The sequence below is a fragment of the Pinus tabuliformis genome, chromosome J (genome assembly GCF_031772625.1).
Source record: "Pinus tabuliformis cultivar Carrire ecotype Pingquan chromosome J, CPIR1, whole genome shotgun sequence".
Classification (NCBI taxonomy): domain Eukaryota; kingdom Viridiplantae; phylum Streptophyta; class Pinopsida; order Pinales; family Pinaceae; genus Pinus; species Pinus tabuliformis.
The window spans coordinates 832,134,198-832,148,085 of record NC_142295.1 but is presented as its reverse complement, the minus strand read 5'-3'; the positions used below and the strand labels follow the sequence as shown (position 1 = coordinate 832,148,085).

Below are 13,888 nucleotides of genomic sequence, written 5' to 3'. Positions count from 1 at the left end.
TTGGATAAGGCCTCATACATCTCTTGAGCAGAATCTATGTTGGATATATATGGGATGAGGTTCTCGTTTATTCCATCCACCATTAGGGTCATGGCCAATATCTTTGTTTCTTTGAAATTTGCCTTTTCCACATCACTTGATTCATTTGTGGGCTTCTTTACCTTTCCTTTGACTAGATCCAAGACTTTATTCTTCTTGAGGATAAGATCTATCCTTTTTCTCCATGCCCTGTAATTGTATGCTCCTTCTAATTTGGTTTCTCCCTTCATTGAGTTACACATTGTTCTTGAAGAGAGTAGGCTTGATTTCTTATATGATCCTTTTCCTTGATGACCCTTATTCAAACTTCTTAAAACTCCTTATTCTCCTTTCAATAGATCTTCAGGTTGCCTTTTTCCTTCTTCTTCACCTTAGCTCTGAAACCATGTTGGAAAATCAGAAAGGTAGAAAGATTTTCTTTATGTTGATAATTACTTGTGATATTCTTATGTTCTTATTAACTTTCTTGTGTTCTTCTTTTATCTTAGTTCATCAAGCAATTACCAAAATCATAACACGAAGATCAAAGACACCATATGTAGGCAGACAACCAAGGAAAAACCCCTATCTAGTGGAAAACCCAGTCAACAATTCTTCCTTCAATAGTTTCACAAGATGATCCAAGACTCAACCTAGACACAGACTTTGACCACCAAGTCATCCCTTCCCTTCTTTTGCATATGATAACCTTCCAACAACAACTTCGACCTAGATGTAGCAACAGATCTTCGACTCATAAACTTTGACCTAGTCGCAGCAACAGAACTTCGACCCAAAAACTTCGACCTAGTGGCAGTAGCAGAATTTCGACCCGGAAACTTTGACCTAGTGGCAGTTGCAGAATTTCGACCCAAAAACTTCAACCTAGTGGCAACGATAGAATTTTAACCTAAAAGCAACACTTCAACCTTCCAGTAAATAGCCTAGTAAATTCACACGTGTGAGAGAGATGACCCAGAAACATCGATCTTCCTTCTCCATCAAATCTCCTTCTAGTTCTTCTGCAATTTTGTATTATTTTGTTTCCTTCTCTTAGATATCAAACTTGTGTGAGTGATCCCCCAAATAAATCGAACTTCCCTTATTTATAGCCTATTTTGTGGTTCGAATTACGTTCATGTAGTTCGACTTGATCAGGTAAGGGCCGACTTGGTGTGGAGGTGACAAATGACTTATTTTACTCAATAATAATTATTTTTACATGATTCAAAAGCCCAAGAAGGGTCTCATTAAATGGACAATGACTCTAATGACTTAATATAAAACCTAGAAGTCCTCAATGGGGACTTTGACCTAAAACATGATGACCCAAGCATGAAACCCATGCTTTAATAAGTCATAATAATAATAATAATAATAATTTATTTTTCTTTCTTTTGATAAATACATTTCATTATGACTCAAATACAATTTATGAAGACTGAATCCAACTACATTCTTCAAGACATTATTGTCATGATATTCTTCTTCTTCAAAGAGGGGTACTTATCCTTGGACTTTTTGTATGCAATGTTTTCATCGAAAATGACATCTTTGTTGACTTCAATACGACGGTCTTCCTTAATATAGATTATGTAGGCCTTTGATGACAATCTATAGCCAACAAAGATGCCCTTCATATTGGTGGAGTCCAACTTCTTCCTCTTGTCTTTTGGAATGTGAATGTAAACGGGGCATCCAAAGATTCAAAGATGATCTACATTAGGCTTCCTTCCTAAAAATGCTAGTCATATTTTCAAGAATTCTATGTGGGCTTCTATTTTGGATGTATATTGTTGTCACTGCTACTTCTCCCCATAAGAATTTAGGAAGATATTGATCATGGATCATGGCTCTAACACATTCTTCAATTGTTCTATTATTTCTCTCAGCCACTCCATTTTGTTGAGGATTATAGGGAACTATGACCTCCCTCTTAATACCTGCTTCCTTGCAAAAAGCTATAAGTTCCTTGGAGGTGTATTCCCCACCATTGTCGGATCTTAGAGTCTTTATCTTCCTTTCTATCAAGATCTCCACTTTTGCCTTGAATTCTTGGAATTTTTCAAAAACTTCATCCTTAGATTTGAGGAGATAAATCCATGTTTTCCTTGAATGATCATCGTTAACTATCACATAATATTGATGACCTCCAAGAGATTTTTCTGCCATAGGTCCACATACATCAGAATGAATGAGGTCTAATATTTCTTTAGACCTGGTATCATTGCTTGTAAATGGCTTCTTCACATTTTTGCCTAAAGCACATCCCTTGCAAACTCCTTCATGGTCTTCTTTCAAATTGGGGATGCCTTTCACAATTTGACTTAAAGAGGGCAATATTTTATAGTGAAGGTGGCCATACCTTCTATGCCATAGTTCAAAAGGGTTAATATCCAAATGTACAAGAGCTTGAGGAAGAGGTGTTAGTAGCCTATACAACCTCCCCTCATGAATCCCAATAACCTTAGCTTTATCAATGCTAGAATCCTTTCCCCAAACAAGAACCTTGCCATCTATAAAAGCAATTATATCCCCTTTATCTTCTAGACAAGAAATAGAAAGTAATTTTTTCTTCAAACCTGGAATGAAGAGTATGTTATTGAGATGAATGTTTCCACCACCTTCTAGCTCCAAAGATGTAGACCCAATGTCCTTGACTGAATAACTCTTCTTGTCTCCAAGCTCCACTGAATGAGAGGTGGTTCCCCTTGATATAGTTTGTAGTTGTCCACATTCTCCTATCATGTGTCTTGATGTTCCACTATCAATTATCCACATGTTTTCATATTTAATTTCATGTGAGAGTGGAAAACAATCCTCCATCTTTGACACCTTTTGATAATTTGGAGATGACCTTGATAACATATTCCTTTGCAACTTCCAAGAGACTCCAAAGAGTCTTGAGACCCTTCTTCATGTAGCTTGCCATTGATGAGAGATGTTAAAGTGATCTTCCTTCAAGGATGTCTTCCTTTAAGAGAGTGCCAACAAAGTGATCTTCAAGTAGTCCTTCCTTCACCTTAGCTCTGATACCATGTTGAGAAATCAATCTGGGTAGAAATTAGGGTTTTGATTCCTCTTTTCTTGATAATTACTTGTGATTTTGTGTTGGCCTTTAATTCTTTATTATTTCTTCTTTCATCAAGCAATTACCAAATCATAAATGTATGAAGATCACAAGAACAAAAGACACAACATGTAGGCTCTCAACCAGGGCAAAACCCAATCAAACTCTTCTTCTTCTTATAAAACCAAGTCAAAATGAGACATCCAAGACCTCTAGACCAAGACCAAGACTAAGACTTTCTCCAATCACCAAGTCAGCCCTCCAAAAGATCCTCCTTCAAATGAGTCAAAGTCTCCCAAAGTCAACGAAGGTCAACTCTATCAAAATCTGATCCAGTCAAGATTTTGACCCTCTTGAACAGGTCTACAACTAAACCTATAATTTTCTACCCTACAACTCTCACAGTAACCCCAAAAGCTTCACACATGTGAGAGAGAGGCTCAATAACTCGAATTTCTTCTTCTTCTTGAATTTTGCTTTTTTTCTTCACCTTCGCACTTGTCTTTCTCTTCTTGTTGCAGATCAAACTTGTGATGGATGGATGGATACCAAAGAGGTCGAAGTCATCATCAATATATAGCCTTTTCATGGGGTCGAATAGCCCTCCACAAGGCCAACTTCACACAGGTAGGGCCGACTTGGTGATGGAGGTCTTTTTTACTTAACTCAAAATATTTTTTCTTTCATGATATAAATGCCCAAGAAGGGTTTTATACATATGATAAGGAACCTTTTGACTCAATTAAACCCTACAAGCACAAAGGGCATGCTTGACCTGATTAACAAATATAAAGAGCATGAAACCCATGCTTCAAAAATAATTTTATTTTTCTTCTTTTTCACTTTTACAATAAATATATAATGATACAAGTATAATAACAATTATGAAGACCAAACATAGTTACATTTTCAACAGAATGGTTATGTTTACTGTCCATGTGATGTGATGTTAATTTAATGTTAATATGAATTTAATGCTCTCTGAAGTTAAAATTAACTAATTGAAGAGAAATATTGATTCACCCCCTCTTAGTATTTCCAACATCTTCAACTGATGACAATGGAACTCTTTCTGCCAAACTCCTTTAATTGTTGTAGAAGGATAATGACAATGAAACCAAACTTCAATACTGAACAAATATACCTCTATTCTTCATATCAGTTGATGTCCTAAATATGTCTTGATGCAATGTTGATGTAGTGATGCCAAGTGAACGATGATCTAGTTCTTCTGCCTCTGGTAATACCACGACACAACAGACTCCCAAACACAAATGCTTCTAAACAACTATCAACACCAAAACTTATAAAACAAATTTGTTACTGTTGGTCAATTGCAAACCCTTGGACTCTATCAAATTTGTTTCTGCTACAGTATTCAAACTCTAGGAAGCTAATGCCAACAAAGTGATGATGCTTTAATGAATTTTTTAGAATTTAAGCCTCAGTACAAACCCTCACCAAATTTGGCATCCATACAAAAGTTCTAGTAGTCAAAAGGTTAGAGATCAAAGCACCATAAGCAAAAAGAATAAAACAAAGTTCTTAAATAAGGCTTCTCTCCACATAAAAATGTAATGTATCCTTCATATTTGCGTTAATGAACTACTCGAAGTACCTCTGATCCGCGTTGATTTTATATGCTTAACCAAGCCTAAACTACTCCACTGACTTAGATACAAGCTTTGGATGATATCTCAGATTTGTAGGGAAAGGTGACTCAAAGTTGTGTTATTTAATCCAACAGTGCACATGAATAGACTTGCCAATCAGGTCTCGGTGCTGTCCAGTTATGTCAACTAAACCCCAATCCAAAATCAAAATTCGCACATTTGTACAAGACCGCAGGGATGAGGTTGTTGAGCCACTATTAAAAAGACCTTAGATATGGATCAACGAAAGATTAAACTTGCTTAGATCATGCCCAGAAGATTGCCGTAACAAAGGGCCGAGAATCAGAAATAGAGCGTAACCCTGTAATGCTCCAGATCAGAGTTTTTCATCAGATGTATGGGCCGAGTAGGGCCTTCAATGAGTTGCCTCGGGATTAGCTTCAAGAGTGGCAAAAACTACCTACAATACATATTCAAACCCCAACGAATCTCATCCCAAGGATATAAGCCATAAACCCATAATTCTTTCAAATATCTGACCTCTTTAAATTGATTTTCCAGACTCCTCTTGGCCGCAGGGGCATCACAGAGCTTCTTCTCATAAGATAAGCATCCAAACGCAAGCCTTTGAGGGGAGCGAAAACCTCCTTTTATAGTGCCTAGAGAGTCTTCTAGGAGGGTTGGCCAAAATTTCAATTTTAATTGAAGTTGATTTGAGTTAGAGGGATATTTAAATTTTAAATTTCAAATTTTTGGAGCCTAAAAACCCCTCTTGAATTTGACTTGAAAATATTGATCCCCTCCACAATGTATTTTTTCCATGATAAAATTTTCCTTGTGGCTTGAGCATTATTCTAGCCAAAGAAAAGTTGCCACATCATCAACTTTTGGGGATTTTGACCACAACTTGCGAATTTATCTTTGAACAAGCATATCTCTCAAACCATGAGGACCCTCGTGACGTGCCACATACCATTGGAATCGGCAAGACGAGGAGAATCCAATAAAGGTGACCTTGATCATAAAAACCTCAAATTTCCTTGTCATATTTGTCATCAAAGGCGGGGCATCTTCGAGTGTTGCTTGGGTTGACATCAATGACAACCACATTTCAACAACGCTAGCCTTTGAGAGAAAGATTTCCTCAAGTGAGGAGTGTTTTAATCTAGTGTACTAGATTCAAGGAATTTCGAAAGGGAAACTAGCGTACTAGATTCAAGTAAGTTCAAAATGGCAACTAGAATCCTGGGTTCAAGGAAGTTCAAAAGGGCAACATTGGAGATCCAAACCATTCAAAGAGATCGAGCATTGATCTAGGCCATGATAGGTTGGATTAGATCCAAGATATATTATAATATTAATTTTCTTAATTGGACCATTATCCTGGTATGGGAGTCCCAGTTCAATTTTAATGAATAACTATTGATTGGATATAATCTATTTGTGTCATTGTGGTTGAGATTGGTTATGTGAAGATTTGGTTTCACTAATTAAGAACCTAGCTATGCATTTATTCAATATATCTGTAATCTACTAAGTCAATAAATTACCGGGTGCTAGGTTAAAGGAAAAATTAACATTCACCACTTTTGATTCACAATATTTTTGCAATCATGTTGGCAAAGAATCCCAAATTCCATCATCAAACAAAACACATCAACATGGGGTATCATCTAATTCGACGTCATGTAGAGGCCAAGACCATTCATTTGATCCACTGTTCCACAAGTGAGCAAATTGCAGACCTCTTAACCAAAATATTTGAAAGAAAAAAGTTTGAAAAGTTCGAAAGATGCTTGGAAAAGTTTGAAAAGTTCGAAAAATGCTTGGAGTTGCAAACAGCCATTTAGATTAAGGGGAAAATATTAGATACCTAATCCTAAGAATTATGATGTATTGTAAATATCATTATTATTTATTTAGGAGAAATATAAAGAGTCATAGATAAATAGAAATGGTCATTAGACTTCTTTGAAAATGAAACCAAAATTCATCTCTCAATGTACATATATGTGGTTCACATAATAAAATTAATCCTACCCTGAAATTATTCAAGATTTGCCATAAAGAATGTTGTAAAAAACCATGCAACCTTAATATCAATTCAATCCAATTATTTTGGGGTTAAGTGGAGATCATGTTGAGAATATACTCCCACCGCTCACATACATCGCGCAATTTTGGAACAATCAATATCAGTCACCTGAATATGCACGACCAACCTTGCATCCTAAACATATCAACTGAACATACTATAAGAATTCTAGAATTGAAAATTTTGATATCTTGATTCTTTAAAAATATATATTCTTATCTCAGATGAATTATTTCCATCTAGTATTTTCTAATTTGGAACGCAAAAATCACATCATTAAAATTACGCATATAAAAGGCTAGAAGTCGCAAAAGTTTTCACATAACCAATCACCTTTATAATCTAATGCATCTGGCTATGCATTTCTCTTCACATAAGCGCACTATACAATTCCAGCAATTACCAAATTGGCAATCTGAAAATCAGAGGAAGATGAATATAATCAACGTACTCCTGTTTATCTTACATGGCTAGGTTTTTAATCCCTCTTTTAGACTTGAGCAGATTCCCCCTCTGCATATGCCGTTTCACAGTTTTCAGCTTTCTGCAATTTATAATGTGTAATAAACGGAATACTTTGGGGAATCCAAAGCCCGTCCTTATGAGACCACTTAGGATTGACCTCTTGTGTGTCCTCATTGCTTTCAAAAATAGTTTCCTTTTTGTTAAGCGGGGATTCAGTTCCAGTTTGACGTCTAGTTGAGCATCCTTTTCTTTTCGAGTTAGTTTGGGAAGTGACAAATCTACTTCTGTTTCATTTCCTGAAGCTACACGTGCATGGCTTTCAGAAATCACAGACTTGTCAAGGTGTTTGAGTTGATCATGTCTTCGTACAAACAACGCAATAAAGAAACCCTCCATATCCCCGGCTGCCTCTGTTCGCAGCAAGTGCTGGGCTGAAATTCAACACACAACCGCAATTATTGATAAAGGAAATTATAAACAACAATAGGAATCAAATATATCCCACTACCCACCTCCTTCAAAAACTGGAAGACCTCGGTGTGGCCATTCAGGAAATGGGGTTGCCAGGTAAAAATCCAAAGCATTGGCATGTGGAAGAATTGATTCAATAACATCTTCATTCTCACTTTGATGAATGGAGCAGGTACTATATACAACCCTTTCAACTGCAGGAACTGTAAAGCAATAGTATGTTAATATTTTAAGAAAAGAGTATACCATTCTATAACTTGAAATTCCCTTTGACTAACCATACAACAAAGAAATGTCAAACACAGGAGTATTACCATCTGCATTATATCCATGATTGTACAAAAGTCCATCAGTTTTAGTTATCATGCAGCCAAAAAACCAAGGCGGCCTACTAATAAATAAAATTGATATACTGGACATATATGTATGCACTGTTTACCCATCTTTCCCAATTTTGGACATAATGGTATTAATTATTGTAACTGCATGACAAAGGAATAAACTTCAAGTTATCACAATTGATAAAATTGACTAATAAAGTATGTTTATTTCAATTTGCAACCCAGTTAAAAGCAGTATTTACTCTTTCAGAACTAGTGCCAAGACTACCAATAACACCCCAAAGGAAAGTTGCTTTGTAAAATAGAAAGCACTAAAAATTTGAAGACATTGGAAAATACAGAGCATCAGAAACCCTTCAAATTTTAGTTTAGAATTACTATCCCAATCTCACTATTCTTTTACAGTAAGTAAAGGAAGTTCATTTTTCTATAAATTTACAACATTGTACATAAGGCCATAAAGAATCTGGGAATGCTTTAGCCTAGTCTTGGGATTACAAAACACAGTACTGTGACAGGAAATGCTAACCCCTAACCAAATATTCAAGAAAGCCGGGTCATAGACGGCAAAGTCCCTGTCATATCTGTTACATATTGGGTTTATATTGTTGGAAAATGTAACTGGGTTCGGTCTTCATTTAATGTATTTTAGTCATCATGTAATGTGCTTGTCAAAAGAATAAAGAAAATAATTATTATTATTATTATTGTGACTTATTAAAGCATAGGTTTCATGAAGTCCCTGTCATATCTGTTACATATTGGGTTTATATTGTTGGAAAATGTAACTGGGTTCGGTCTTCATTTAATGTATTTTAGTCATCATGTAATGTGCTTGTCAAAAGAATAAAGAAAATAATAATAATAATTATTATTATTATTGTGACTCATTAAAGCATGGGTTTCATGCTTGGGTCACCATGTTTTAGGTCAAAGCCCCCATTGAAGACTTCTAGGATTTATTCTGAGTCAATAGAGCCATTGTACTTTTAAAGAGACCCTTCTTGGGCTTTTGAATCATGTAAAAAGGTTAAGTATTGAGAGATATGATTTATGTATCCTCCACATCATGTTGGCCTAGAAGAAGATCAAGTCCGCCTAAGGACCCTATTCGACCTCACATGGAGCCTATAAATACAAGCACATCAAATTCATTTCGAGTATCATTCTCTCACACAAGTTCGATATCTCTTGTAGCTGGGAAAAAGTGCGAAGTCTGTTACCGGGAAGCCGAAGTGAATGTAAGTTTGGAAGTCTAAGGAAAAAGGAAAAATTGAAATTTTGGTGTCTTTCTCTCACTCTGTTTCTTGTCTTGGAGGAGATCGAAGTCTTCCAAATTTCTATGTTGCCGGAAGCTACCAGACGCCAAAAGTTGCTGCCTAGTCGAAGTTGCTAGAAAGGGGTCGAAATTCTGGGAGGCTGACTTGGTGTGGAGGGAAGGTCTTGTCTTGGTCTAGGGTGAAGAGTCTCAAAGAATACTATTGAAAGGAAGAATTTCTTGACTAGGTTTTCCCCTCGAGGGGGGTTTTTCCTTGGCATAGTGCCTACATCTGGTGTCTATTGTTTTATGTACTACTGCTTTGGTAATTGCTTGATGAACTAAAAGAAAGATGATATAAAGAATGTTAATAATAGGAAACATCACAAGTAATTATCAAGAATATGAAATTCTTTCTACCATTTTGATTTTCTAACATATATATTGGATTATGGATACCCTATGTAGATTGGGCTTCTAAAAGCTGGCTCTAAACATGATATTTCTAGACCAACTACAGATAATAACCTACCACTATACATTGAACTAAAATGTTTATCTGTTAATCTGCATGAGTCTCTGTCTCTCTTGGATAGCTGGTGAACCCTTTGCTGCTGTAGGAGAGTCATAACTCTTGCAAGTGGCATTAGGCAGGATGCACAAGGCATGGAACCACCCTCTTTGATATTTGGATTTGGTACAATTTGGAAAAAAATTGTTGTGGAAAAATCCATTTCCAAATAAATCCAAGAGCGTATAAAAAAACATGATTAAAAAGATGCAACTATTCAAAATTTTACAAAATCTCCACTGATGTATATTTGCGTCTTCCCTGAATTCTAACATAGTATCTAAAAGTTTTTGGAGAACATGTATGAGAGTGATCCCTATGAGTATATTTGATTCAATCCATTCTAACATAGTATCTAAAAATTTTTGGAGAACGTGTATGGGAGTGATCCCTATGAGTATATTTGATTCAATCAATTTTAAACGACATAATACCATTGTTGGAAACATCGGCATCAAGATAAAATCGGCAAGGATCCAAAAAACCAAAACATCGTAAATATCAAGAAACTATCGGTTAAAATCAGAAAACATCAGCAGAATTAAGATACCACCAAAATATCAGTAAATATCGGCAAAAATCGGCTAGGCCAAAAAATCATGATTTCATGATATTTTTGCAATAAAATTGGGATGTTTGCAACACTGCATAATACTCTCTTATATTTTTGTACTATTTAAAGGTCAAGGTTAACAACTTTTTTCTTTTGGAGAATGTACCTGAGAGTGGTCCCTATTGAGTGCATTTGAGTCATTCATTTTAAACAACACAATACTTTCAGATTTCTATGTTTTTTAAAGATCAAGGTTCACAATTGTTTTAAAAGGTTAATGAGCATATACTTTGACAATACTTTGCAACAGAGAGGACATTATTTGACTACCAATATCAACGGCACCTTTGGAAGCATCATATTAGAAAGGGAGCATAACTGTGGGATCCATTGGAGGGATTTCTTGGTGTGGATACCAGAACAGTTGCCAAGAGGTGAAATACTTCGATGCGTAGAAAGCCAGATACGAATGATGGGCCAGGAGAGCTGCGATGCACAAACTAAAGGCCAACACAACGCCAACTATGGTGACAAGGGGAACCCATCATGCAACACCACTTCGTTATTATTTGTGTTGTCATTGACGCCAACATCAATGTTTGAATGCTCTTAATATTCGTCTATGGATTGCATTTATTGGAATCTCCACTGGTCAAGAAGCCTTGGAAGGATGAGAAACTACTGCAGTGTGATCATGATGACCTGCTTTTGATGAAGAATTTGCATAAGAAGATCAATGAAATTGCAAGTGAGACCATCATCAATTGATAGAGCTCGTTATGCCATTTCTAATGGTAGTTGGCATGCCTCATAACTCCTCACAGTTGAGGAGATTTACCTTGTCAAAGTTGGTGCCCCAAAATGTGGCCATGGTGCCCTAATGGATGATTGAAGACAGTTGTATGATTGATCGAATTTGGCATTAATATTTAAAAGAGTTTTGGATGATTTGTGTGGGTCTTGGGTTGTCCAATCAGCCCTCCAAATGAGGAATATCTGAGCCCAAATCAGCTTGCAAAGAAGGCATGTTAATTATGAAAAATTTGGAAGTTAAGTTGGCCTTAAAGGATGAATAATGTTGGCTCCATAATTTGATCTGTAAACTGCCGTGGATATTCCACTAGACAGTTCGTTACAACAAATCTGATAATATTATATTAAAATTTTGAGATTCTACATTATTATAGTTTTATTAAACTTTAAGATCTATACATTTAATTGTAATTAGTGCATGCATGCGAATGGAAATTATGCTGAAAAGTAGAGAATGGCAAAATAAGCACACAAACACACACAAGACACAAGATATGCTCTCTGGGAAACCCTTTCAAGAGAAAACCCAGCTGGAAGGTGAGGTCGCTTCGCTCTCTTTCTCTATCTGGAAATATGGTTGTAGGTACAAAGAAGTAATGGTTGTGGCCCGTGGGTGATCCGAACTTAAACAGGAACACAACAAATTACAAATATAACCATAAATACAGAGATGCAGCAGAAATAACACTTCCTTTCATTAATATCAAATACTGAAATATGCTTACAAACAAAATGGAAATAAGACTAGCTTGGGCGATGGTAGCTTATCTCTGAGAAGGGATGTGCTGGCTACATGCCTCTGAACTGTGTTACAATGAGGCTCGGAGGCCTATTTATTATTGAGAAACAATGGAAAACCCTAAAAATTCAAAAACCTAAACCTAGGAGATGAAGCACCAAAACTATGGGCCTCGTTTGGGTAAACTGGTACATCAACTTCCCGGGGTCGTAACTTTGGCATATGATCTTCGTTGGACACGCACAATACCTCATTAGAGAGATCTATCCGACTACAACTTCCGAGTGGCCAACATCAGTTAGCGACCAATGTTGGCCTCGGTTTTCCAAAAAAATGTTGTTTTTGGCCTCAAAACGGCTCCAGAAGTTGAAGACCTGAAAAACTGCCAAAAATAGTAAATTGTGCTACAATTAAGGAAACTGAAAAATTGAAAGAGACAGTCGTGGGGGTCCAAGTGGAATAGGCAGGTGGCCACCAACATCCACCTGGATCAGTCCTCCCCCCTTCGGAAGCAATGGTCCCCATTGCATTGAGAACCTCCATGAGATGGGGAAACTTCTACTAAACTTGGTCCCTGGTGAGCCACTTGCCTTGGTGCAGGAGTTGGCTAGCTTTGACAACCCGATTAAGTTGGATCCTCTGCTGACGAGTGTTCTTGACCTGTGTGTCCATAATTTGATCAGTTGTGGCCTGTTCCATGCAGTGTGGGTTTAACTTTGTTGGTGTGAGTTGTTCTGCAATGTTTGATGTGTCTAGTAATGGTAGGAAGTATGGTTAAAGGTAGTCCACATTGAACACTGGGTGCAGGCCAAGGAATGGGGGAATGCTGAGCTCAGAATTGTCTCACATAGCCTCGGTAATGGTGTAGGGACCATATTAGAGTGGTTTGAGCTTCCAATGGGCTCCAGCAAGGCATTCTTTCTGCAAATACAACCAAAGTTTGTCGCCCACCTGAAACTTATGTGGCACCCGATGTTGATCATGTCATTGCTTGTACTTGGCATTTGACTTCCCCAAGATGTCATGAACCTGCTGACGGATGTGTTGGATGCATTCAATAAATCTGGTCGCTTTATGAACCTTGGTCAACACATGTGTGGATTTTGTCTGTGTAGTCACATGAGGCATGGCAACATCAATCGGACGCTATGGTTGAAATCCTAGACCCACTTGAAAGGGACTGCGACCAGTCGAGCTATGGAGAGCTCTATTATAATTGTGTTGCACATAGGGAAGACTCTCATCCCATGTTCGTGGATGCTTGGAGTTGTACATGCAGAGTATGTGCACTATCATCCTATTGACAACCTCCATCTGGCCATCAGTCTGGGGATGGAAGGCAGTCGACTTGGTGAGCTTGGTGTCCAATAGTGTCCAGAGGCTTGACCAGAATGTGCTCAGGAACCTGTTATCCCGATCTGATATAATGGTTTGCGGGATCCCAAAATGTACCCATACTCGTTCAAAGAAGAGTTTGGTAGTTTCCTCTGCTCAATATAGCCATCTTAGACAATATATCCACGACCACAAATACACAGTCATTACCATGCTTGGTAGAAGGGAGGCCAGACATATAGTCCATGGACATGGACTTACACAGCTGGCTGGGAGCATAGTTTTAAAACTCCGACTCCGACTCCGACTCGGCCGAGGATCGACTCCGACTCCGACTCCGAAACGGTAATGACTCGACCGGCTCGATTTCAATGACTCGGTCGTTGTAAAAAATACATTAAATATTTATTTTTTTTATAAAAAAACATAATTTTAAAGATTTTCATTCATGTTTCCAAACACACAACATTATAATATAGATGGAAGACAACATATGATCAAAGTAGTATCATGAACCAATCCATTATATCAAAATGGTACCCAATG

The 13,888-nt window shown here is 37.2% G+C and overlaps 1 protein-coding gene across 3 annotated transcripts in view; it reads right to left on the bottom strand.

Moving 5' to 3' along the window:
• Window positions 1-7,087: 7,087 nt before the first annotated feature.
• Window positions 7,088-13,888, bottom strand: part of LOC149229284 (S-adenosyl-L-methionine-dependent methyltransferases superfamily protein) — a 304,238-nt gene continuing 297,437 nt past the window's right edge. For all 3 annotated transcript variants that reach the window (XM_089378551.1, XM_089378552.1, XM_089378553.1), the window contains 2 exons: window positions 7,774-7,935; window positions 7,088-7,692 (listed from right to left, as the gene is read on the bottom strand). In XM_089378551.1, coding sequence (XP_089234677.1) covers window positions 7,259-7,692; window positions 7,774-7,935 — 596 coding nt within the window. In that variant the 3' untranslated portion in view covers window positions 7,088-7,258. The remainder of the gene's footprint in view (window positions 7,693-7,773; window positions 7,936-13,888) is intronic.